This window comes from Puma concolor, chromosome D1, assembly GCF_028749965.1.
Source record: "Puma concolor isolate L17-30 chromosome D1, mPumCon1.1.hap2, whole genome shotgun sequence".
NCBI classification, from domain to species: Eukaryota; Metazoa; Chordata; class Mammalia; order Carnivora; family Felidae; genus Puma; species Puma concolor.
The window spans coordinates 88,754,206-88,779,781 of record NC_141676.1 but is presented as its reverse complement, the minus strand read 5'-3'; the positions used below and the strand labels follow the sequence as shown (position 1 = coordinate 88,779,781).

At 42.1% G+C, this 25,576-nt stretch overlaps 1 protein-coding gene across 1 annotated transcript in view; it reads left to right on the top strand.

Moving 5' to 3' along the window:
• Positions 1–10,962: 10,962 nt before the first annotated feature.
• The window catches only part of NTM (neurotrimin), a 949,272-nt gene continuing 934,658 nt past the window's right edge, over positions 10,963–25,576 (top strand). Inside the window, exon 1 of the mRNA XM_086678647.1 lies at positions 10,963–11,253. Coding sequence (XP_086534773.1) covers positions 11,172–11,253 — 82 coding nt within the window. The 5' untranslated portion in view covers positions 10,963–11,171. The remainder of the gene's footprint in view (positions 11,254–25,576) is intronic.

Genomic DNA, 25,576 nt, shown 5'->3' with positions numbered 1-25,576 from the left:
AGGGCTGTCCCAGGTATCTCAAGAATGCTCCCACCTTCCTCTAAGTTCAAGCTTGATTCCCACCATTGTACTATGCTCTCTTAACTGCCTTGTGGACAGTACACTACAACAAAGAGTTTCCTGGGGCCTGTGTATGTTCCAGAGTCACTCGTGTGTGTGACCTGCTAAAAGCCCAGGAGCCACTGTCCCATGATCTGCCCAGTTAGGCTAGGAAAAGCAAAAGGTGGGAAGCTGTCCAACTTCCACAGGGCCAGGGACTGGACTGGAGGAGGGGAGTTTCCTCTGTGGGAGTGATTTGACTGATTATGCATTCTGCCATATGAACCACCAGAAATACCAATTTTTATTGTTTTCACTTTCTTGTTCAGAATCAATAGCAGCTATGCTTCTCAAATTCAGTTCCAATCTCTTAGACATTCAAGACCCTCCAATTTTGGCCCAAACTACGCGTACTCTCAGTTCTTTTGAACACACAGTCTCAAATCCACCCAAGTTGGATAACCTTGATTCCCACCAAGCACCATGTTTAACTCTAACCCTTCGCTAAGCCATTCACTTCAGTTTGAATAACCTCCAACCTTCTCTTATTTAAAGTTGATCAAGGCAGATATCTTTCTTATACCTCTCACTGACCACACAAGGCTGCTGTGATCTTTCTGCTTTGAGTCTCAGTTTTATTTAGAATACAGGCAAGATCGGGGGTGGGGGGAAAGACAGGGGGTTGGGTGTTCAGAAGGCCTGACCAAATACTACCTGGGTAACTGTGGACAAGTTAGTTACCTTCTTTAATTGCACATTGGGGGTAATGGTATTCGCCTTCTAAGGACACTGTAAGGGCTAAGTAAGAAGGTAAATGCAAAATGGTAGCACAGTCCATGGCATATGAATTGTTTGTTAAATGGTAGTTCACTTTCTGCACCCTAATATTTAGAAAGAGGAAGGATTTGGTCCATCTTGACTCCATCTATGACTTTATTTTAAGTCCAATTTAATAATAACACTGACTATTCATTTTATAAAATATAGGGCCTCAGATACCTACATCTCTACCTAAGGTGTCATATAATATCCAGATATTTCAAATATATCAGGGAAAGTAATGTAGGAAGGAGAAGGAAGCAAAGGAAATTTGTATTCAACCACACTCCTGCATGTACCCTCTCAGTCTGGACTCTTTCAGTTGAAAGTAACAGAAACTCAATTCAAAATAATAAGCAAATAGGGGAACAGGGTATTCTGAGGCTGTGTCTGCCTTTAGGCATGACTCATCCTACTTTCTGTGATGTCCTCTCCTCTTGGTTCTACTTCCTTTTTGTTGGCTTTATTGCCTTGCAAACTTTCTCCACCTGTAAGGAAAGATACCCCCTAGCAGCAAAGCCTCTTTCCAAAAGCACCTAGAAAACTCTCAGGGAAGAAATGATTGGCCAGGCCAAGGTCATTTGTCCATTCCATACCAACAGTATAGCAGCCACAGTGAAACCACATAGAACTAATTCCATGATGGGCAAAGGAAGGAAAGTATGCCAGGCATTCAGACATTGCTCAAGTTCTTGTTCTCAAGATGGTGATGTGAGAAGGCCCTGAACTCATCACCTTACCAAATCTATACTTATTTATAGGGAAACTCCTTCTGAAGAAGAACCAAAAGGTGACTGAACAGCTTCTGCACAATACAGGTGGAGAGAACACATAGAAAATGGCAACAGAGACAGAGACACTGTAAGGAAGGGAGTCCCCAATACAAATGCTGTGAAGGTCAGTGGGAGGGATAGTACTGAGGGACATGAGCATATTCATCTGCCCTGGGACACAGAAAAAAAGCCACAGCTTAAAAGAGACACTAGAATATAAGATTCAGCATTAAACTCCACCAAACAGTAGGGGAGCTGTGGGAACTTTCTTGGGGTCCGCAGTTTATGTCCCTCTCCATCTTGATACCATGAAAGGAAGCAGGGGCCCTGGAAGTATGACCACCTCAGTGAGCCCACCTTGGCCCCAGAGTCCTGGGTCACAGAAAAAAAGCTATGGTTTAAAAAAGCAATTAGGATATAAAGGAACTAGCCCTAGAAGGCTGCCAAACAGCAGGGGCTACTGGAACTTCCTCTGAGTCTGAGGGGCTGGTGAGGGCTGACGATTATTTCCCCTCCGCCTTGGTAGGACACTCAAGAGCACATCTGGCACCATTGCTGGCCTTCTGTCTCAGTGAGCAAGGCCTCTAGTGCATACAATCCCTGGACATCTGAGGAATAGAAAAATAGCTGCTATTTAAAAAGGCAACTAGCTGGGGCGCCTGGGTGGCGCAGTCGGTTGAGCGTCCGACTTCAGCCAGGTCACGATCTCGCGGTCCGTGAGTTCGAGCCCCGCGTCAGGCTCTGGGCTGATGGCTCAGAGCCTGGAGCCTGTTTCCGATTCTGTGTCTCCCTCTCTCTCTGCCCCTCCCCCGTTCATGCTCTGTCTCTCTCTGTCCCAAAAATAAATAAACGTTGAAAAAAAAAATTTAAAAAGGCAACTAGGATATAAAGGAACTAGCTGTAGAAGCCTATAGGCAGGTAAGCTGCTGGAACCCTCTCTGGGTTGCATGGTTGGTGAGTGCCATGGTTTACATTTCCCTTCCACCTTGAGAAAGTGGATGGGAGCAAGTTCCAGGTCACTGTCTTAGTGACCCCAGTCCCCTAACCCACACCAACCCCAGACATCCCACCAAGGTGTCCCAGGGTGGTGCACACTGAGACATGCCTGATCAGCATTCCTTACAGATCTAGTGGTCGTGACAAGGTGACACAGCTGCAAAGCATCCCAGAACACTCTAAGCCTTTGTTATTTTGGCTTCAGATGGCTTTCTAGAGCACCCCAGCATAGAACTCTGGGACCTCCTAGATCACACCTGCTCCAGCCCTAGCCACCATGTGAAGGAGCCCTCTGCATGGAATGTCCCAAGAAGTCCCCCCACCCCACCGCCCATCCTGTATCCCATCTCAGCTCCAGGCATACCACGAGGGCATCCCCTGCACTGAGCACACAGGGACATTCCAACCCGTGCCCATTTTAGTGACAGTTGTCTTGCCATAGTGTCCCCTGTGCTGAGCACCCTGGGACCTCCTGGACTGAGCCCCGTCTCTGGCTCAAGGTACCCTACCAGGGAGCTCTGTGTGCAAAGAGCTCCAGCACTTCTTCTCTTGAATTCACTTCACCTTCATCTATCTTGCCAGGAGATCCTCTGAATGGAGAGCCTAGAGATTGCCCTGGCCCATGCTCACTTCAGCTTTAGCTATCCTGCCAGGATGTTCTCTGCACAGAGAGCTTCAGGGGTGCCCCCACACATACCCACTTAGTTCCGGCCATCTCACAGTCCAGCCCCAGCATAGAGTGCCTCAGAATCCACAACCCATGCCAGAAATAGCTCCAGTCAGCCAGCCAGTCACCAGGCACACATAGTCTGCACAGGGGATTACCAGAAAGGAGAACATTCCTTCAAGTTTAGGAGAAGTATGTGTTCCACCTAATTCATAGAAGCAAACACAGAAAGTCAAGCAAAATAGGGTGGTGGAGGAATACACTCCAAATGAAAGAACAAGACAAAACCTCAGAAAAAGAACTAAATGAAATGGAGATGAACAATATGCCAGATAAAGCGTTGAAAGTAATGATCACAAAGATATTCAGAGGACTGGAGAGAGTGGAAGAACTTTGAGAACTTCAACAAAGAGCTAGAAAATTTAAAAGAAAACAAATCAGAGTTGAAGAATACAATAACTGAAATGAAAAATACACTAGAGGGAATCAATAGTACAGTAGCAAATGTAGAAGAACATATCAGCAAAATGGATGACAGGGTAATGGAAAGCACCCAAGTCGAAGAGCTGTGCAAATAATAATAATAATAATAATAATAATAATAATTTAAAAAAATGAGAATAAGAACTTTGCACAGTGGCAGTTTGTAGCCAATGAGGTTTATCTAAAGTACAATTGTTGCTAGTTGAAAAAATGAGAATAGGTTAAGTGATCTCTTGGATAATATAGTGAATAAATATTCATATTATGGAGATCCTAGAAGAAAAAGAGAGAGAAAAAGGCAGAGAATTTATTTGAAGAAATAATAGTTGAAAACTTCCTTAACCTGGGGAAGGAAACATATCCAGGCTCAGGAAGCACAGAAAGCCCCCCAAAAGATGAACCCAAAGAGATCCACACCACAATACACAATAATCATTATGTTAAAATTTAAAGATAACAGGAGAATTTTAAAAGTAGCAAGACAGAAACAAAAATTATGAACAAGGGAAACCCCATAACGCTATCAGCTGAGTTTACAGCAGAAACTTTGTAGGCAGGAAGGGAGTGTCATGATATAGTCAAAGAGCTGAATGGGAAAAACCTGAAACTGAGAACACTCTAGCCAGCAAGATTGTCATTCAGAAATGAAGGAGAAATGGTTTCCCAGAAAAAAAAAAAAAGTTAAAGTAGTTCATCACCACTCAATCAGTCTTAAAAAACATATTAAGGGGACTTCTTTAGGTGGAAAAGAAAAAGTCCTAATTAGAAGAAAATTACGGATAAGAAGATGTAAAATATGACAGCATATATATAAAACATGGAGAAGGAGTAAAATAAAGTTCTTTTAGAAAAAAAAAATAAATCAAAAAGGAAGGGTGTGGGGCACCTGGGTGGCTCAGTCAGTTAAGCATCTGACTTCGGCTCAGGTCATGATCTCGCGGTTTGAGCCCGTGTTGGGCTCTGTGCTGACAGCTCAGAGCCTAGAGCCTGCTTCAGATTCTGTGTCTCCCTCTCCCTCTGCCCCTCCCCTGCTCACACTCTGACTCCCTCTGCCTTTCACTAATAAATAAATATTTTAAAAAAAGGAAGGGTGTAACTAATGGTGGATTTCTTGAGAAAAGCAAACAGTGAGCTGATGCAAATTTATTTAGAAAATGACAAAGGAGAACAAACTTCAGGAAAAGTAAAGCAAATTATAGAGTACTTAGCAATGTAAAGGAAGAGGTTAGGAAAAACAAGAATAACATAGAAGAGAGGTATGTTGGAAATTAAATAGCTATAAGAATTCCACTTGGTTTTAATGCATCTAAGAAAAATTATTTAAAAAAATTAATGGTTTATTTATTTTTGAGAGAGAGAGAGAGAGACAGAGCATGAGTGAGGGAGGGGCAGAGAGAGAGCAGGACTCAGAATTGGAAGCAGGCTCCAGGCTCTGAGCTGTCAGCACAGAGCCTGATGTGGGGCTCGAACTCACAAGTGGTGAGATCATGACCTGAGCAGAAGTCGGACGCTCAACTGACTGAGCCACCCAGGCACCCTAAGAATAATTATTAACAGAATGTGTATGTGTACAAAAGAGATGAAACAGTTAGGTAAGAATGCACCAATCAAGAAAGAAATTTATACAAAGAAAATTAAACTATGTTGGAACAAAAAACAAAAACAAAAACAAAGACAAAGACAAGAGCTCCTCAGACTCTTACAGACCCCAGGGGAAACTTTTTGGTAATTAAGCATCTTGAAGACAGTGGTTCTTTCTGTGAGGCTCTTATGAAATACTATCCATCAATAATTTGTTTTTCAAGCAAGCTGATGACAAAGACATGGAGGCCAATGTGTATGTTAGATATTACAGAAAGGCTAACCATTAGCTGGGTTAATGCACATCAACTCTGTGAGGTAGATACTATTATTTCCACTCTAAGGACAAGATGGGAGGAGATGAGATAAGAAAATTGAGGATCATGGAATTGAAGCTGATAAGTGGAATTAGACTCCAATCCAGGTCTTCTGATTTTAAGTGTTAATTTATTTGTTCTACGACTATGCCATATTGCTTCTTTTTCAGATGATGAGTAAAATTCATAGAAATCAAGGCCGGATGACTGTGCCTATAATTCAAATTAGAAAACACTGAAATTTGTGAGAATGCAGATTTAAATTTCTGTGTCCTTAATCTCTGTGCTGTGAAGAGTTAGACTTTCATTTTCAGTATCAGCTTAGGTAATTTATCAATAAATCAGGAAATCTCCTGGGAGAAGTCAAATTCTCAAAATAGACCCCACATAATTCTTTTGTACCCTAGACCAATTCTATTCACAAGTGACCATATTAGGGAGCACATTCAAAATGACTTTTCAGGGAGAGCCCCTTGAAAAGGTAGAAGGCTGCCTTCTTCCTGCCATGGCTTTCTCCCTCCCTGACTTGACACCACAAGTCAGAGCTGGATCCCCCTCAACCCCAGGTGTGTGGAGGGCAGGCCAGCTCCTTCCCTCCCCCTGAGGCAGGGCTCTTCCCAGCATCTGAGTGTGTGAGATCACCCACGGCACTGAGCCTCAGCTGAGGCAGACCACAGCGGGCAGACAGCAGAGCAGAGCAGAGGCTTTTGTTAAGTCCTGAACATTATTTCAGTGCTGCTCTTTAGATTTAAGCTCCTGCAGTTCTTTCCATAATAGCTGAGAGAAATAAAAAACACTGCCCCACACCCCCTTCCTCCCTCCTTCCCACACACCATACACACCTATCTCCTCCCCCTCACCGGAGCTTTCTGTCTGCGGGTCCTCTGGGCCTGGAACAGCATGTGTGCATGACTGTCCATCCCTCTTCCCAAGACTGGAGGGCTGCCATCGGGGCTCAGCTAGCTTTTGGACAGTGGAGCGGCCAGGCCCCAGTGACCTTCTTGGACTTACTGTCTGATTCAGGGAGGTGACAGGTATGCATGGGGGCAGTTTACAGAGAATCAATCCCTATTTGTACTAGCTCACTGCACACTATAGAATCTTAAGCTACCTGATGATGAAAAGTTTATGAAATGCCATCTTGGCTGCCCTCTCCTCAGAAGTTAGAGACCTCATCCATTTTCCCCATCCTTATTCCTTATTTCTTATGCCTTTTCCTTATTCCTTATCCTCACACAGAAGAATTATTTCTGTAGTAAAATTCTCTTATCTTCAAGGGGTGTGAATGGTGAGCAAATACCTTTCTGTCTAAACTTTGAGGTGCCTTTCCTGAGTTTAATTTTGTCTTGAGACCACTCATCATCCTTTGAACCTGGAACTGGGAAGTAAATGGTGCATAATGTGCATCTAACTAATCCAAGAGGCAAATTGAGTCCCCCCGACACCTGATTGGAAGCACTTACACCTTCTAACTCAGAGGAAGGAGCTCTGATTGTTGAGCAAGGGATGGCAATTTCAAAGTATCTCCTTCCAATCAATCAGAGCTTCCTTAGTGACTTCCTCACATCTAGTCATAGAAATTCCAATCACAGCCACAAGCCACCCCAACTCGAAAGAGTACGGACACCTGCTATATGGGGGCAATTGCAACAATAGAGATTCCCAGCCCCAGGCCTGGAAGACTCTGAGACTAAAATGGAAAAAGGAGAGGAAAAATTCTGACTGTTTTGATGAGACCCATTTCATTAAGTAAGAGATGGGCCAGGCTGAAATACACCCCTCCATGTATAGCCCAGGATCAGCTTTTCAATTTGTAATTATATCAATGAGCTGCCAAGTGACCCAACAGGCCCAGATAGGTGACATTGTGTTAAACCCCGTGACAAAGGAGAGGAGAAGATGGCTTCTTCAGGAGGAGGTTAACTGTGTGCTTTTGTGAAACATGAAGGCCATTGGGAAATTACTCTATGTGGTAAATTCAAGCACTGAAAGAGATATAGCTCTCTAGATAGTTTAGCATTTAGCAGCACTCAGAGCCCAAATTAGACTTTTGGTTTGGCAATCCCTGAGGATATATTTTGCCTTAGTGAATGCACAAAGTACAATTCTGAAACTACTCCCTCCAGGAATCTTAGTCCACAAGCACTGGTAGCTTCTCCCAATGATACATGGGAGACCACATCAGTCTCGGTTTGGTTAAAATAGTAAAACAAATGAAAATTAGTTGATGGTTATGATATATGGTGATGCTTATAATGGAATTCACATCACTGTCCCCATTTCAGATCTGGAGTTGATATGACAACCAAAGGCCTGTAGCCCCTAGGGGTCAGAGCCAGAATTTGAAACCAGACAGAATCAACACCAGTCTGTTCTCTCAGTCAACAGGCCACCCTGATGATTACAAGTGTCTGTTGAGTGTTCCTGTCATGTGCCAAGCATGGTTACGTCATTTATGTGTAGAGAGTAACTAATGTGGATCAGACATTAGGTTACATTTCACTTTTATTTTAATTTATCTCTAAAAGATTTTATTGCAACACAAGATGGGAGATCTCTCACAGGTCTCTAGACCCCCAAATTTAGGGGATGCATTTTCATCTCTAATTTTTAATTTATGTTTCCCCTGGCCTGCAATATTCTTCACTCTATCTTATATCTAGTCTCTAGCTCACTTTCAAGTATCATGACTTTTACCATCTCCGTAGAAGTTTTAAGAACTATCTATCAGAAAACAGCCATCTATCATTTTTTTTGCATTCTGATAAAATTAATTATGTGTACCAACCATTTGCAATTCAGTTAACTTTAAAAACAATATAAATGTTTTCTTTTATATGTATTTCATATGATTTGTAATCTCATATGCTATTGAAATAACAAAAAAGTCATATGTAAGAATGATATCTACTTGGGTCCATCACAGTGTTTAGCATAGGATAATATTTTGGAGATTAGTCTGAGATGTAAATACTTGGGTTCAAATCCTGGTTGCATTGTGTACCAACTGTGTAAACGTGGACATGTTTTCTTTGACCATCAACGTTGTCATCTGTAAAATGGGGATGACAATAGGTGAGAACACTTCATAAGTGAAGATCTAATGAGAACAATGCATGCAAAACATTAAGCATCATCCCTGGCACAAAGCAAATGCTCAATAAATATTATTATTGTTGTCACACATATGGACACTTAATAAAAATTGGTCAGTGTACAGATTTATGGAAGTTTAGGGTGAAGACATTTACAAATGTAATTGTGTCTGCTTCTCCAGGGAAGAACTAAGGGCTTATGGATGACCCAAGGTCTTTATTATCATTCTGGAGAGCAGTGGGATGAAGGTAAATAAAACCCTCCTTTCTTCTGTACTGTACTGTTCACAGTTGCCACAGCCATTCCAAAGCATTTAATTGCACTTGTCACTCTGCTGAGCACCACACAAAAAGACTAGGAGAGAGATAAAATTCTCGTCCACTGGGAGCTCACAATATCAAGGACATTTTGATGGACATGTGAATTAGAACATAGTGGCAAGAAAAGAAAAAACTCTGTTAGCATAAAACACCTTTAAAATTGAGAGATCCTAGAAATTATTCGAGTTCTCTAACTTTACAAATGAGAGGCCAAGGATCACAGAGGTAAAATGAGCTATCCACAGTCCTTTGGTTTGTATGAGCTGAGACAGGTCTACAAACCTCAGTGCTCTTGCACTCAGTCACTGGCCTGCACACGTCTGGTCGGCCTCTGTTCTTCACACACAACCTCTTAAACTTACTCAGAATGGTAGTACTGTTCCCATTTGCCTGTATGCTCTTAAATATAAATGGGCAAGAAGTACTTTTGTTCTATGCAGTTCAGGAATATATGCATTACAATTATTATAGGGGTTACAAAGAAGTATGTAAATTAGCTGTGGAGATCTGGAAGAAATATTTCAGAAATGTGTGTAGAGACATCGTGATGGTATATATTTATCAGGATCATCTAGGAAGGGTTCTTTGAGAGGCTAAGTGTTCCAGAAGTTTATTTACATCGTACAACTTCCTTTCCATATGAAGAAACTAAAAATTCATATCAGCTTCCTGGTCGTTAGAGTGGAAAGTCCCTCTAGAAGTCATTGTGCCCATTTGAATATTTCTGTCTGATTTTTTTTTTAATTTTTTTTAACGTTTATTTATTTTTGAGACAGAGACAGAGCATGAACGGGGGAGGGTCAGAGAGAGAGGGAGACACAGAATCGGAAGCAGGCTCCAGGCTCTGAGCCATCAGCCCAGAGCCCGACGCGGGGCTCGAACTCACGGACCGTGAGATCGTGACCTGAGCCGAAGTCGGACGCTCAACCGACTGAGCCACCCAGGCGCCCCTGTCTGATTTTTATTCTTACCCATCACCAAGGAGATGAATGCCATCAACTCTCTGAGGACATTTTATAACCACTCAGAAAGTCCTTCAGCATGTCTGACTTAAATCCACCTTGCTGCAGTTTGAGACACAAACCTTATATTATTCTTTTTAATGAATGTCGGTTGGCTGCAACATATAGAATAAACTCATTTCTTGTTCTCTTTTGGAGAGGGTTCCCCTTCTTCAGACTGCAGCTCTGCAATCTCAGAAGCCTCATCCTTTTTCATGGTATCATATACACATGGCTGACTTTGGGAAATAAATTAAGTGAGTGAAAAATAGGAGTAACACAGGTATTCTGACACAGAAGTGACAGCAGAAGAAAATAGAAAGTTATTTATTATTTTCAAAGCAACTAAGTAGGAGGTTGATTGGGAAAAGCTGAAAGATGAGAGAGAGAGAGAGAGAGAGAGAAATCTGTCACTGAATGATATTTTCATTGGAGAGGAAAATAGGTACCAACAAATGAAATTTGACTCATCTTTGCAAGTTTCACCGAGCATGAAAACGTCCCTTTAAAATTTCCTGTAAGCCGTTGCTGGCTATGGGATTTTTCTAGTGCACAGGGAATCTGAGTTCAGGAGGCCAGGGAATGCCAGAAGGAAAGGGATTTTTTGAAGCTTGGGGCTCTGAGACTGTCAGTTTAAAAAATGAAAGTAATATAGAAGGGGCAAAGTGGCATTTATCATTCCTTCTCTCCAGGCTCCTGTCTCTTTAATCAGCTAGCCTGATTTGCCCAGTAAATGATTCCTGAGTGAGTGAGTGAGTGTGTGTGTGTGTGTGTGTGTGTGTGCCTGCGCGCGTGTGTTGTAGCTCTGTCAATCCTTGGATTAGAACCAATGATTGCAGCTTGTAGGAGGGCTGTCCAGGGCCAGATTGTACGATGTGTCTCAGTGCCAGAGTATGAGTAGAGATAATTACTGAGAAGTCACACTCTCTCACACCCTCGGCTTTCTTGTTGTGTCCTTCAGCAAAACAGTGGATTTAAATCTCCTTCCAACAGCTTGAGAGCAACGCAATCTGTCAGGAAAGAAAGAAAGAAAAAACCGAACCTGACAAAAAAGAAGAAAAAGAAGAAGAAAAAAAATCATGAAAACCATCCAGGCAAAAATGCACAATTCTATCTCTTGGGCAATCTTCACGGGGCTGGCTGCTCTGTTTCTCTTTCAAGGTAAGAGCTTGCTATTGATTTGCCTACAGTAGACTCAGGAATCGTACAGTGTGCTTTATATGATTCGCAGGCTCCCCGAGTCGGCTTGCTGCACGGTTTGCAGGTGGAGGAGAGAGCGTTTAAACAGCATGGCTGGGACTTCATTCTCCCTACCAGGCTGTGAGAATATTGATTTGATTCTGGCTGCTACCGGAATGGGGGAATGTATATGCATAAGTAAAATGTGTCTGGTGCTCCGTTTAGGTGCGTGGCTATGTACTGGTCTCCCCGGCTTTATGTACATTCTTGCACACATACACAACAGAGCACGCATGTAAGCAGGGGAAAATTACAGATTCAGAGGACATCGGGGTTGCTAATGTGTTGCTTATGTTACTGGGAAGAAATTACAAGAGGAAACTTTAAATATCGGCCAGTAAACTTGCAAAGCTTCTAAAAAGGAGCAAACTGAAAAACGCAGGCTAAGAATAATCAGGTAACTGTGCATCCTGTAAGATTCTGGTCAGAGATACAGCTTGAAGGGATGAATCAATTTGCAGCAGAGGTGGACAACTGTATTAGTTTTGAATGTGTTTGGGAGTGTGTTTGTGGTGGGGGCAGCAGGGTTGGGGGAGGATAACAAGCCGATTAAAGGCAGTGGGAACACTCGGGAGGATCTGAAATTCAGGAAAGATTTTCCAAGTTGAAGGGAGAGTGGCAATAAGAGTCGAATGCTAATTTTCTTTTTATTTATCTGCGGTGGGAAGCCCAGGCACCGGGGGCAGCAGTTGAGGGTGGGCTTGCTCCCTGGCCCAGGGTACCGTTTGATGTTGGTCACGCTGCGTTGGGGTGCATTTGGAATCTGCTTCAACCTTGAGTCCATTTGCTGCACCGTGTGGCCCCCCGCTCTGTTCTAGCTCTGACGTTCCAGCAGCGGTATTATCTGTTCACCTGCTTGCTCTCGCCCTCCCCTGTCCTCTGGAGGGTCTGACTTACCTCTTTCATATTAAAGGTGTTTGAACTCATCAGGATTGAGACAGGCAGAGAAACTTTCCCTGGGTGGTCCAGCAGAGCTTGCAAAGAGGATCCCATGCAGAAGCTTAGTCCTGTGCCTTGATTCCCAGAGGAAAGTTCAGTCTCACTAGGTGAAAAAGCATGGGGAGTCCCACCCACCTCGTTCTCTTCTACCGCAATATGGAGTTCTCACAGTCTTGCCTATCCCCACTTCTGGTCCTGCCGACCCCTCTCTGAGGGTAGACTTTGGGGGTTGCCTCTGGCCCTTTGACATAAGCTGCAGTGGTTATCATGCGGACCCACACCAGGTGGGCAGAGAGGACCAGGCTGGGAAGAATCAAATGCATGTGTACCCTTGGCTGGGGCTCAAGGAGGAAGGCAAGGGGGTGCTGGAGGGGTGTGAATAAGATGGCAAGGAAGTTCATAGTGGTTGATTTTGCAGGGATATCCTTGATGTCATCTGCTGCGCTCAACCTCAGAGGGGCACTGGCCTCAGAATCTCTCTCCTTTCCCATAGGAGCATTGGTGGGTGTAAGAGTAAAGGAGCCAACTTGGAGGCATCCTTGACTGACTCGTCTTATGTAATATGGAACAGCAGCAGTGTGTATGCACATGTATGTGTGTATGCATGTGTGTGCATGAGGTGGGGGTGCACACCTCTGCTTGTTCTGGGTTCATAGGTGCCCACCTGGTAAAAGCAAAACGCCAACACTAGTGCAGTGGGGAAACTGAGTTCAGAGCCAAGCTTCTATCATGCTAACAATAGAAATGAAAACTAAGTAGGCAGAGGGTAGAGTGGAGGGTCACAGGTAGAGAAGGGGAAGGTCTCAAGTCCTCAGTAATTTCCATCTGTCCTGAGGTCTGTGTCTCTTCTATCTATACATCAAACCGGAGACAATGGCCAAACTTCCACCATCAACAGCCCCATTGGCAGCGTGCCAGGAGCCCCAGGGCCATACTGAATTTACATATAAATTAGCATACGTGATTTTTTTTTTCATCAGAAATAAATGCAGGGAAGCATAATATTTGCTCATACTTTGAATCATCCCTAAGTAGATGAGCAGAAAGTAGCGGCACAAAATTCTCCAGGGTGAAATCTGATTTTGTGGTCTTGTTTCTCTCATGGTGTGGGGATTGTGTGATGGGGAGAGGCATATCTTAGACCTCCTTACATGCTACCAAATTTGACTTTCCTTAGAAGAATAATGGCCTTATTTGTGCTGTCCACCTCGAGCCAGCTCTGAATATGTTTCAGTGTGTCATAATAAAACAGGCTGCCCAATTTTAAGGAAGAATAACCCCCAAAGACCCCTATACCACATGCCAGTTGGGCAGGCAAAGGTGATGTCTGTTTTCTCTCTCTGGGGACAGAAGCTCGAGTCTGCCAGCTATCTCTTATCAAACTTACAGAATTACCGAGGCAGCCCAGGTCTTGCCTGCAATAATCCACCCCTATTGCATTGACCCAGTGGGACTAGTTAGAATGCAGTACACATTCCAAGGCAATTTTTTCTTCTCTGTTTTTGTTTTAAGCTGGCTCTTCCTAGAGCTGCTACTTCCTGGGTTTCTTGCCTTCTTAAAAAAGGTATCCAGGGCTAGTGGTATTTTATGGAATCCTTTCTGACCCTTTCCTCCCCACACCCCAACCCAACCAGCAACCATGATCCAGCTTAGCGGGGGGGGGGGGGGGGGGGGGGCAGTTTCCAAGGGAATCAGCGCTGATTAGTGCCGGGCAGGAGGGAGGGGGTGATTAGTGCCCTGGGGCTCTGGCCCTAAGACTCACCAGGATTTATTAGCCAGCAGCTCCTCTTTCCTGGGAACAGGAGCGGGGAAGCCGGATTAGGCGGCTGTCCTTTTCAGCACACCGCCCACCTTCTGCCACTGAGAGGCTCTGAAAGGAATGGCTGGTAGTGAGGCAGCCCTTCTCTTTCTAGAAACCCAACCATTTCTCCTTCGAAGGATTAATGCTCCCTTTAACACCTTCGAATGAGCTTAGCTGGATTCCTGTCTTACCTTTCAAATTTTCCCTCATCTCATGTCCCACATCAACTTGAATCTGACCACTTGAGACACAAACAGGCAGAGTAGAAGGAAAAGGAGATTGGGGCTACGTTCAAGCTCTCCTTCGGCGGACGCAATTGACATGGACCCCTTCAGGTGGGCAGATGGGGCAGCTTCCTGCCACTCACAGGAAACATTGGGTGCCAGCAGCAGCCTGAGTTGGGTAATGTTTCTGAAATGTGAGGGAGGCAGATGAGACCATAACAATGTTTACGGGCAAAGTGAAAAATCAGTGTGGGATGAGGGGACCCTAGGCCTGATGTAAGTACTGTGGGCCATTGAAAAGGAAAAAAAAAAGGTCAGGGGAAAGAGACAGAGGAATCTCACAAAGTAACAAAGTAGACCCTGGAGCTGCCAGCTCAGGGCAAGTTAGAGGCAAGTCGTGCACAGCACAACAAACGCAGCTCACCTTCATCCTTCATATTCAGTGATGGACCTCTAAGCATTTGATCAAGGGTGACTAGAGAGTCCAAGCGGTGACCAGCAGGCCTTGCTGCATGAAGACCATTCTTAGGATTGCAGCTTTAGTTACCAAGTGCAAAGCCTAGTCCTGGTGGTAGGCCCTCCTTTTTTGACACTTTTAAAGCCAAATATAAGGCCAAGAATGCCTTCTTATGAGCTGGATGCCTAGCCCCTGACTTCTGTTTTCTCTCAGTAAGCCTCTCCTAGAATGCTGGCTGTGCCTCTGCTTTCCTGCTCCACTCTGGAATATCTTCCAGCAGTTCCCAGGGCTCTGTCCTCTACACGCCTGCAATCTGGTTGCCCAGAGTCATGGTGACCTGGGCTGGGACCAGCTACTTGTCACAGATGGCCCAAACAAACTGGTGTTGTCTTCAGCCACAGCTTATCCATTGGGATGCAGTGATCCCTCCTAAAAGCCTAAGAACTGATAACATTTCTGCGTCACTATGAGACACATGATTCTGGCATGTACAGGAAACACATGCTGGAACAATTCACAGCGCTCGTCACTGCCTACTCATGATGAACACACTTTGGGTGGGACCATCACATCTGGGATTTGGCTCCGTTCTAGTTTGTTTTTGTTTGTTTGTTTGTTTTGCTTTGTAGTTCATGGCCTGCTCAGTCCTGCCCACCAACTAGAATGCCAAGAATGCAAACAAACTTTGCTTTACATATAACCTCAGCAGAGGCCCTACAGACTCTTCAAACACTCTAATGAGCATGACTTCCAGGTTTTGTGCCAGTTCTAGAGGCCTGTGTGAGGCTCGGTGGGGAGCATGTACATCTGAGCTCAAAGTTCTCTATGTCTTCTGTAGGGGAAAATCTTTCCCTCTGTGAGCCTGTCTCCCCACCTGCCTGCCAGGCTGGGGAGCAACTCCCCTGGGTGTTGTAAGGACTCATTAATGCTTGTAACACTCCAAACATGTGGTGCTAAGTGGAACTGCATGCTGAGACCGGTTGTATTTATGCAGTTTACTTCCTTTCTGCTCTATTGGCTTGTTAAATGTTTACTTTATGTCTACAGTCATTTGAAATTCAATAAAACAAATTAAACATAAAAGATGAAAACAGGCAAAAATAAGGTAATCAATGGCATACAGGCCAGATGGGGTCCGGTGGCGCCATTGCCATCCTCCTCTGGTGGTGGATGCTTCCATTCCCTTCCATTAGCAACCACAGTGGGAAAGAGCATGCTGGCCATCCACCTGTAAAAGGAGACTTCTTCAAGGAGGTGCAACGCTGGCTGGGCAGATGGCAGAGAGGGGGAGAACAGGGAGAAGATATCTGGAGCTAAGAGTTTTAGAGGGTAAAGACAGTTCTGTCTGGATTGGAAAAAGTGGGTAGAAGAGGACTCAATCCTCTGCTCTATGATTTTGCTCAATAATCTCTGAGAACTCTATGTTTTATTTTCTGCATCTCTGTATTTATTTATGCAACCTCCTAGATTAAGTCTACTCGTGCTATCACTGCTTAAACTTAAAACATCTATGTGTACATCCACCTTCCTTCTCATTCTGCCTCTCCCCATCTCTCCCACCCTCTTTCTGCCCTCTCTTCCCCTTTTCTCTTTTTTCTCTATTTCCCTTTTTCTTTCTTCCTTTCATTTTTCCTTCTCCTCTATGGGAACAATAATTGATCAGTTGACAGATCTAGGTCATGCTGGCAGGGGTTGCTCTGCTTCATGCAGGCTTGCCCAGGAGAAGGAGGGAAAGTCTGTCTTCCCAGTCCGCAAGGAGCCCAGATGATGCAGCGCAGCAGGGGGACGGGGGGACAGATGAACTGGTGGGCTAGTTCAGGCTTCCCCAGCAAGAGTACCTGGGACCCCATTGATCACAGAGTCCTCAGTTATTTGATATCCCCGACACTCTAATTTTCCATATCCAATTTACCTCTGTCACTTTCCCACATTTTGCTCAGCGTCTATTCCCTGCCTGTTACAATTTTCCTCATTTTTCTTTCTACTTGCCCCTCCTTTCCTCTTCTTCTTTCCTCCTTCCAAAACAATGACAGAGCACAGATACTCTCCCACTTATGTCATACTAGAGAGATGGCCTTTTGTTTATTTGCAAGAAGAAAAACAGAAACCTTGCCAGAAGAACTCTGTAAGTCATTTGCAAACTGCAAAACAAACCAACAAAGATTCACATTTTCGTTGCCGAGAAGTGAATATTTCAAGAGAGACTGTCAAGCTAAGAAATCAAATATTGGAAAACACATTCTTTAGCACTGTTACTAAGGACATCTTAGGTTACTAAATTTCATTTTTTTTTCTTCTCTAAGAGTATTGCCTTCATAGTAATAAAAGAATGTTCAAAGGATTGGTTGGTTTTGGCTTCAAAGGCTCATTCAGATTAACTCTCTGGAGGTGCTGCCCTTGCTTTGTCTTGGTGGTGTCACCAAACACTAACCCAACACAGACCATAGCTGTGTATGTGTTCATTGGTTCAATCACCCTGCAAGTGTTTATTGAGTGCCCACTATGTTGTAGTTGTAGGTGGTAGGTGGTGGGAATAAATGCATCAGTGACTAAAACAAACTCAAGGATGAAACCAAAGACAGAGTAGAATTTCTAAGATTTGGCTTGGTTTTCCATCCTTTTTAATAGCATTCAAAAGCACCAACAGGAGTGCCAGAAGCAAGAGGGAAGAATGAAAGACACAGCTTTTGGTTTCTCATGGAAATGGGTGGCAAGAAAGCAACTAACCTTTGATACTTGTTTTACGTAGGGAGAACTGGGAGAGGACTCACAACTGTAGTTCTGTGTTAATAATAAATAAGAGGAGCTGCCTTTACTACTCCATGCTGTCTTCTGCCAAGAAGGAACTCATAGATATTTGATGTGCCCTCAGTTAGTATGTGGATGATGAAAGCTGATTTAAGTTAGTTGGCTTTGTGACAATTGTCTTTTGTCATTCAAGTTATTAGTTGATTCTTGGCACAATGCCACCCTGTCTGGTAGCTTATCCACCTCCCTTTTGCCTTGCTTTCTGCACAGAATTAGAGGTAAGGGGAGTGGGAGAGATACTTATATCAGACAGATCAGGGAAGGATTTGCCTCTGGCAATGAGTCTGGATGAGGCAAATGTTATGCAGGGGGACCTCTTAGAGGGATTCATAACTCAGGGAATATCTAAGATAATCTCCCTTCTGAGAACCCTTTTATTTGCTACCCACCCATGTCACCCTAACTTAGGGTTTCTGGAATAATAAAAATTCATCATGCTTTATTTGTTCTCCTCTGGTTGTACACTACAGTTGAGAGACGGGTCTTCTTCTAATCCATCAACTTGTGTTTCCAGTCATATGTACCCAGAGGGAAAATGGCTTTTCTTTTTTTTTTTTTTTTTTTTTTTTTTTTTTTTTTTTTTTTTTTTTTTTTTTTTTTTTTTTATATATGAAATTTATTGTCAAATTGGTTTCCATACAACACCCAGTGCTCATCCCAAAAGGTGGAAAATGGCTTTTCTTATGCTCAAACTGTGTACAAGCTGCCTGCTGAATTCTCAGGATGATTGCTTACCTGGCTGCTTCTATCTGCATTTTCATAGAGGTGATCGTGATTGTTCTTATCTTTCCTCACATAGAGAACAGATAACTTTCACATGGATCCTGAGCCTTCCAAGTCAAGCAGTCAGTTCTACATCTCCTGACCTGATCTCTGAGACTGAAAGGTCATCAGGGGATTTGCAATATTTACATTTTCTAAGCCAATGGTTCTCAAACTTGGTGTATCAAATTGCCTGAGGAGCTTTATAATAATACCAATGACTGAACCCTATCACAGACCAATAAAATCAGATGTTAATCATCAATCTTTTTAGAGCCCTGCAAGAGGTTTTAATATGTGGTCAGATTTAAGCATTGGACCTCTAAAGTCATATGAAAAGTTCTATGATGTTGGGTAAGACACATCCTTTATATGAGCCTCAGTTTCCACATCTCTAAAATAAAGAATTTGGTCTAAAATATTTTCAAGTTTCATTTCAAGTTCAACACTTTGCAATTTTGCAAATAGTCTTTTTGATATAGCACTTGAAAAGTAGTGATGCTAGAAGAAAGTATTCCGAAGCAGTTTCTGCTTGCAAGGAGCTAAGAATATAGACATAGTCACAGACAGATGACCAAAGTCAGAATGTGTGAATGGTGTGTGTGCAATGCAAACACTACATGCTATATCATATATATTTTATCACATATCTATATATGTATGTATTTCTTTATAAGGCATCCTTAGGATGGGAGAAAAGGATTAACTAGTCACAGCATTTCCCTCATAGAGGAATCCAGGAATGATAAGGATTCTTTAACCAATCCATCTTATAAGAGAATTAGGAGCCACTTGAATGTGGGTCAAGCAAGAATGTGTTAGAGCTGGATTTAGAGAGTGCTAAGCGATGGTGAACCTTGGAAGAATCTCCATTCTTTAGTGGGAAGATTTTCATATTTCTCTTCTGCTCAGGGTCCAGTCTCTTCCCCAAGTCAGTTATCCAGCAGTGTTGCTTCCATTGCTCTCCTTCTCATGAGCAACAAAGGCTCGATGCCAAGAACCTCAATGGCAAAATTGCAGTTAGTGTGTTAGGCAGAAGTGATGCTGGTTCCACTCCCCAAGTCAGGTTGGCTCTTGCTGTGCATACATGAGTGAAAACTTGCCTTTTTTTTTTTTTTTTTATGGAGTCAGCAGGCTCAGAGGCACATGGGGAACAGAGCTACCACGCAAATGTGTGCCAAGGGCAGTCTCTGGGTAACTCACAAAGTACACGGCTGGCTCCCTAAAGTGTTCACACTGCTATGTCATCCAATCCCAGAGTCACAACCAGCTCAAGCCCAGAGGAACTTTCAAGATGACTTATTTCAATCTCTCTCTTTGAACTTTGATACCTCAATAGTGGAGCTGCAGTGGTCCCCTAGCTTCTGTTTCCAATAAGGGGGAACATACATCTTTCTAGATTATTGTGCCTGACCATTAGATTTCAGGAAGACAGGAAGAGGAAGAAGACAAAGGAGAGGGAGAATCTGTATTCTTACAAATTTAGCCATTTTCTCTAGGTCTAGAGAGACATTATAATATAGTGGCTGGATTGCCTGGGTCCAAACCCTGGCTCTTCCACTTCCTAGTTTGAAACCTTAAACAATATAGTCAACTTCTGTGATTCTGTTGCCTCTTCTACAAAATGGAGATAATTACGGGACTTAGCTTTAAGGCTGTTATGAGGATTAAATAAGTTACTGCAGATAAAGTGCTTGGAACACTGCCTAGCACACTGTAAGTTCTCAAGAAGTATTACTTAATAGCATTATGATTGATACAAATACTACTACTCACAGGACAAGTCTAATCCTTCTTCAACATGAATTTACTTTAAATATTTCAAAAAAATTGTGTTCCCTTCTCCCTCAAATTTTCCCTCCACTGGGCTAAATATAGCAAGATTTTCTCCTAGTTTCTTTCTATCTTATCATCCATAGAAAGGGTGCTGATTGCTTTTATCCAAAGTTCTTCTGGGTTATTCTATATTGTTTTTAAAGTATTCTTCTCCCAGTGTGCTTTGAGTAGTCCAAAATATTATAGAATATGGCCCCTCCTCACTCCAACCCAAAAGGGACAAAATCTCAGCCCTTTGGCAAGGTAATGTAAACCCTCTAGGTCTGGTCTGGGTTTGCCAGCCTCTCCTAATCCTTTGCAATCCTGTTCCTGTTCCACGGACTGCTTGAGGACTTCTTCCGCACAGCATGTGTGCACACTGCTCCCTCTGCTGAGTGCTGCCCTCATCTAAAACTTACAATTCAAGAAAAATTCCAGCTCAGCATTCCTCGGCAGTCTCTTATTTTGTCATCTATACTTCCATTTCTCCTGTACTTACCTCTATACTTAACATCCACCACAGATGGCATAGGTACATGCTTACATGTCTATCTTCCTTTACCAGACTCTGAGCTCCTAGAGGTCAGGGACTGCTTTATTGATCTTTATGTTCCTAGGGCACTGAACACAACACTTAGCACAAATTAAATACTCAGAACTTACAGCTAGAAAGAAGATAGAGAGAAGGAGAGAGAGGGAAAATAGCATGAGATTCCCTTAAGTTTTAGGAGCCATATGATCCTGTCAACTTCTGTTGAGCTGTTGTTAATTCAAACCTTCCTTCTCCTATGCTTGTGGTGTTTTACGATGTGCACAATAACCCGATCTCAGAACTTACCCTTTCTGAAGTTATCTTATTAGATTCAACTGATACTTTCTTTCTGACAAGATCTTTTGGGAACTCTGAATCTGTAATCCCATATATTAGCAATATCTCCTGGTGATAATCAGCCATAAACCATATGTGGTAGGCACCTGGGTAGTGGTAGATGAGCTCAGTATTTATGACTAAACTTACCCCAGAGCAGAAAATAGTCACTCTAGTGGTCAATAGATCAGATGAGTGGAGGATGGGATGGCTATCTGAACCTATGTCGGCGTCATGGGGAGACACACAGGCAAAGGAAGTTTGGATCCAAGAAAAGAGGAAAGTGACTGGATGGATTGTATTTAGTTGGAGAAGATGAGGTGGTCAAGTGTTTCTTATCTGCTTCTTCAAATCTACTTTTTCCCTTTCACACAAAATTGTCCACCAGGGCATTTGACTTTCCTCCTAAAAGGTCAAGATGAAACCTGGCCCAGGCATGAAAAAGGTTAATTGAAGCTTTTTTTTTTTTTTCTCAATGCAACCAGTGATGTATAGACATCTGCAGTTGGATAAACCATTGTGCTAATTTTTAAAACCAATAATAATTAATTGATTGTTCTATATTTCTCCTTCCTTTCTCCCTAACACTTCTTAATAGAAGGATCTAAATGCCCTATCACCATTTTTTCCATTACTTTCTTGCACTGCCAAAGCCTTGTCAAGGCCAAAATAATTTACTCATCAAATGCAAAAGCTTTTTCACAGACTCCTAGAGTTGTGAGAAATTATGGAATTTTCTCAGTCTCCCACTCAAGGCATCAAATCCCATCTGAATGATGTTCATCAATTGCTGCCCAACCATTCCAGATATTCCCAGTAATCAGACACTAACCACATGAGTTGTGCTCCCCAGTTCTGGCTGTCTATCAAAATCACCTGTGGGGATTATTATAAGCAGGTGCCCAGGGATAACCTACAAAAATACCCATTGTATAGGTTAGTATAGGACAAAGTCACCTCTACCTTGAAATAAGTACAGATTATTCTATTGTGCAGATACAACTGAGAATAAATGATATTAGTATTCCTTTTCATAGTTGATAAACTCTTTGGAAAACACTATTCTGGCAAACACTTTTGATATCTCCTCAAAATCAATTATTATCCTTTCTCTGTATAAACAGTGCTCTAAATTTGTTGCAGGCAGCAATATGCCCATTCAAACTATTCACCACAAAAATTCCCTTGTAGCTCAGTATGGTCATGCAATGCAGTTCAGATTAATGCAATAAAAGCACAAGTTTGGTTGGGGTTTTGAGGATTGTACTCAGGGAGACTGTATTTTATAAACCATGCCATTGCCCCTTCCTCTTGACGGAGAAAATGGCATACTACCTAGAGTTCCAGGAGAGAGCCTGTAAAAAGGCAGACAAACAACACATATCAAGAATGGCAAAGAAGGAAGAATTTAGGTTAAACTAAATGGACTTGGCTGTTTTGGTAAATCAAAAATAATTGAGTATAAGGCAATTTCATATGGCTAAATCTAATAAAAGGACCTTGGGTTCAAGATGACATAGCAGTTGTACCAGCACTGGAAAACATGTTTCCATACTTACTATCACTTATGAGAAAAAAAAAAAGTTATTTAATTAGGTTTCTATTACTTGTAGATGAATATAATCCTAATGAATCTATGTGGAGCAAAAATTTGTCTCTTTCTAACTTCTGCCAATTAGAACTATTCAAAAACATAACTAATATTGTGTGATCCTCTTTCTAAAAGATGCCTATCATGAATACTACTTATCTTGACATTCTTAGTTCCTTCTTATGATTATTGTATGGCATGATTTTAAACCATTAATCATCCTGATCCTTATCTTCTGGACATGCTCTAGTTTGATAATGATTCACTAAAATGCATTACCAAACTCTCCTAGATGTAGTTTGATTGATGTGAGTCATGGACTCTTACCTACCACATTTTGGACCTTATAGTTATATAGGTTCACTTTATTATTGTATTATTTTTTCTTTTTTAATATTTATTTATTTATTTTTAATTATTTTAACATTTATTTATTTTTGAGACAGAGAGAGACAGAACATGAACGGGGGAGGGAGACACAGAATCTGAAACAGGCTCCAGGGTCTGAGCTGTCAGCACAGAACCCGACGCGGGGCTTGAACTCACAATGTTTATTTATTTATTTTTTTTGAGAGACAGAGAGAAAGAGAGAGAGAGAGCAAGAGGGGCAGAGAGAGAGAATGACAGAGGATTCAAAGTGAGCTTTCTGCTGAGAGCAGACTGCCGGATGCAGGGCTTGAACTCATGAACCATGAGATCATGACCTGAGCTAGGACACTCATGATTATGAGTAGGACACTTAACTGACTGAGCCACCCAGGCGTCCCTATTCTCTCTCTCTCTCTCTCTCTCTCTCTTTCAGATACCACACTCTTGGTTCATATTGATGTTGTACTCATTCCTCTCACACACACAAAAAAATGCTATTATGTAAGACCTCTCCTATTCTTGCTTATAGGTAATTTTCTTTAAATTTTTCTTCTAAGTTTTTGAAATTTTACTGCACCTTGTGTCCTGTATTTAAATTCACTTTGATTATTTTTGGATTCCGATGAGCTGTCACCATCAGCTTTGTGTCATCCTTAAATGATATAGACATGTAATCTCCACATCATGAAGATGAATGATTTAAAAAAAAAAAAAGCAACATAATAGACCCAAGGGTATGGCAAAGTTCTTCATTACATTCATATTTCAATAATAGACTCAATGGCATAGCCAAGTTCTTACTTATATTATACTTTACCCACTCCAGAATGATTTATTCATACCCTTCTGTATCTTAGCCAAAAACAACAACAAAACATAGTTCTTACACTCAAGGAAGTAGACAATTCAATATGACATAGTAAGTACTGAGATAAAAGCAAATGTTGTTTGCTATGGCATCATCTAGAAGACTTTTTGGGTCAGAAAAGTCTTCTAGAAGGAAGATATATGAAAGCTGAGACACAAAGTTGACAGTATTTAACCAGGTAAGAGGAAAGATAAATGTTACAAGTATAGGAGACTGCATATGTCAGAGCCTAGAGAAAGGAGACCATGGTAGGAATCCAGGAATCCAATACCAGTCTGGCTAGATGGACTGTGTTTGTGTGATTTGGGGGCTTTAGGGAATGGGGAAGAAGGGATGAAGATAGACAAGATTTATAGGGAGAGATGTAGGCAGAAGTCAGAGCTTGAATGGCATATGTTTCTTATTAAAGATTTTATATTGAGAGACAAGTATTGAAGGTTGCATGTCAGATAGTAAAATGATGATTTGCAGTTTTAATTATTAAATAACATTATTTGAGTTATTTAAAAATGTTAACATGCTTTAAAAAATCTTACAATGTTGTTCTAGTGACAGTGTGGAAAATGAATTAAAAAGGGGGCAAGACTACAGGCAAGGTAACCTTCTAGAGGATGTTGCACCCAATCAGCAACCAGGGTGAGTGCTGCAGAGATGGGGAGACACAGGAGTATTCAAGAATTATGGAGGTCGAAGTGTTATAACTTGGATATGGAAAGGAAAGAGGATGGCAAGTGATAAAGGAAAGTGAAAGAAAACTTCTAGTTTGGGGGTAAGTGATGTTCAGGTGGATTTTAAGGAGATGGTGATAAATGCAGTTTGGGTCATGATGGGCTTGAAGATGCCTAATGGGCATTTTCAAGGTGTTATCCAATAAGAAGTTAACTACATCAATCTGGAACTCTGGAGAGATCTCTAACCTTCAACAAAGATGATCTACAACATAGATACAAATAATGACCCAGAAAGAGAGTACAGAGTATATACTAGATAACTAGTATTTAAAGTTTGGGAAGAGAAGAAATCTTGGGAAGATAATTGACAAGAAGTGACCAAAAACATATAAGAAAATCCAGGAAAGTGTGATGCACCAAGGTCAAATGATGTGTATTTGGAGAAGGCAGGAACAATGATAGTGCCAAATGCTGCTGAGGATCAAATGAGATTATACTTAGCGACAAAAATATCTTCTATGCCCTTGGGAAAACAGTTTCATGGGGTTGAGCCCTAGTGTAGGGAATAAAAGTAAGGTGAGGATATAGAAAATGTGAGCAATTATTTCAAAAAAGTTTTTGTGTTGTTATTATTGTTTAAAAAAAGAGGGAGGAAATAGGGAGATAAAGAGGAATTGCAGTTGGAGAAGATGTGGCTTTTGTAAGAGGGGAAAGACCTCTTTGAATGCTGAAGGGCAGGGGATAGTAAAGGGAAGGATGAAAGGAAGATCTAGGAGATGACTGACCAAGTGTGGTCTGTTAGGGAATATGAAAGGGTAGGAGGAGTGGTGAATCTTGAGCACCAGTAAAAGAATGAGTCATGAAGACAAGGAGAAAGAAAAATTGCATGACTATATAAAGTAAGGAAGGAGAAACTTATTTGGAAACTTATTCCCATTATGATTGGATTCAACTGAAAATGACAGAAACTACACAGTAAAAGTGGTTTAAATAAGATAGAAGTTTTTCTCTGTGGCCACAGAAACACTCCACTTTGTTCATGGCTGGTGTCATGTTTTCTAAGCTGAGAGAC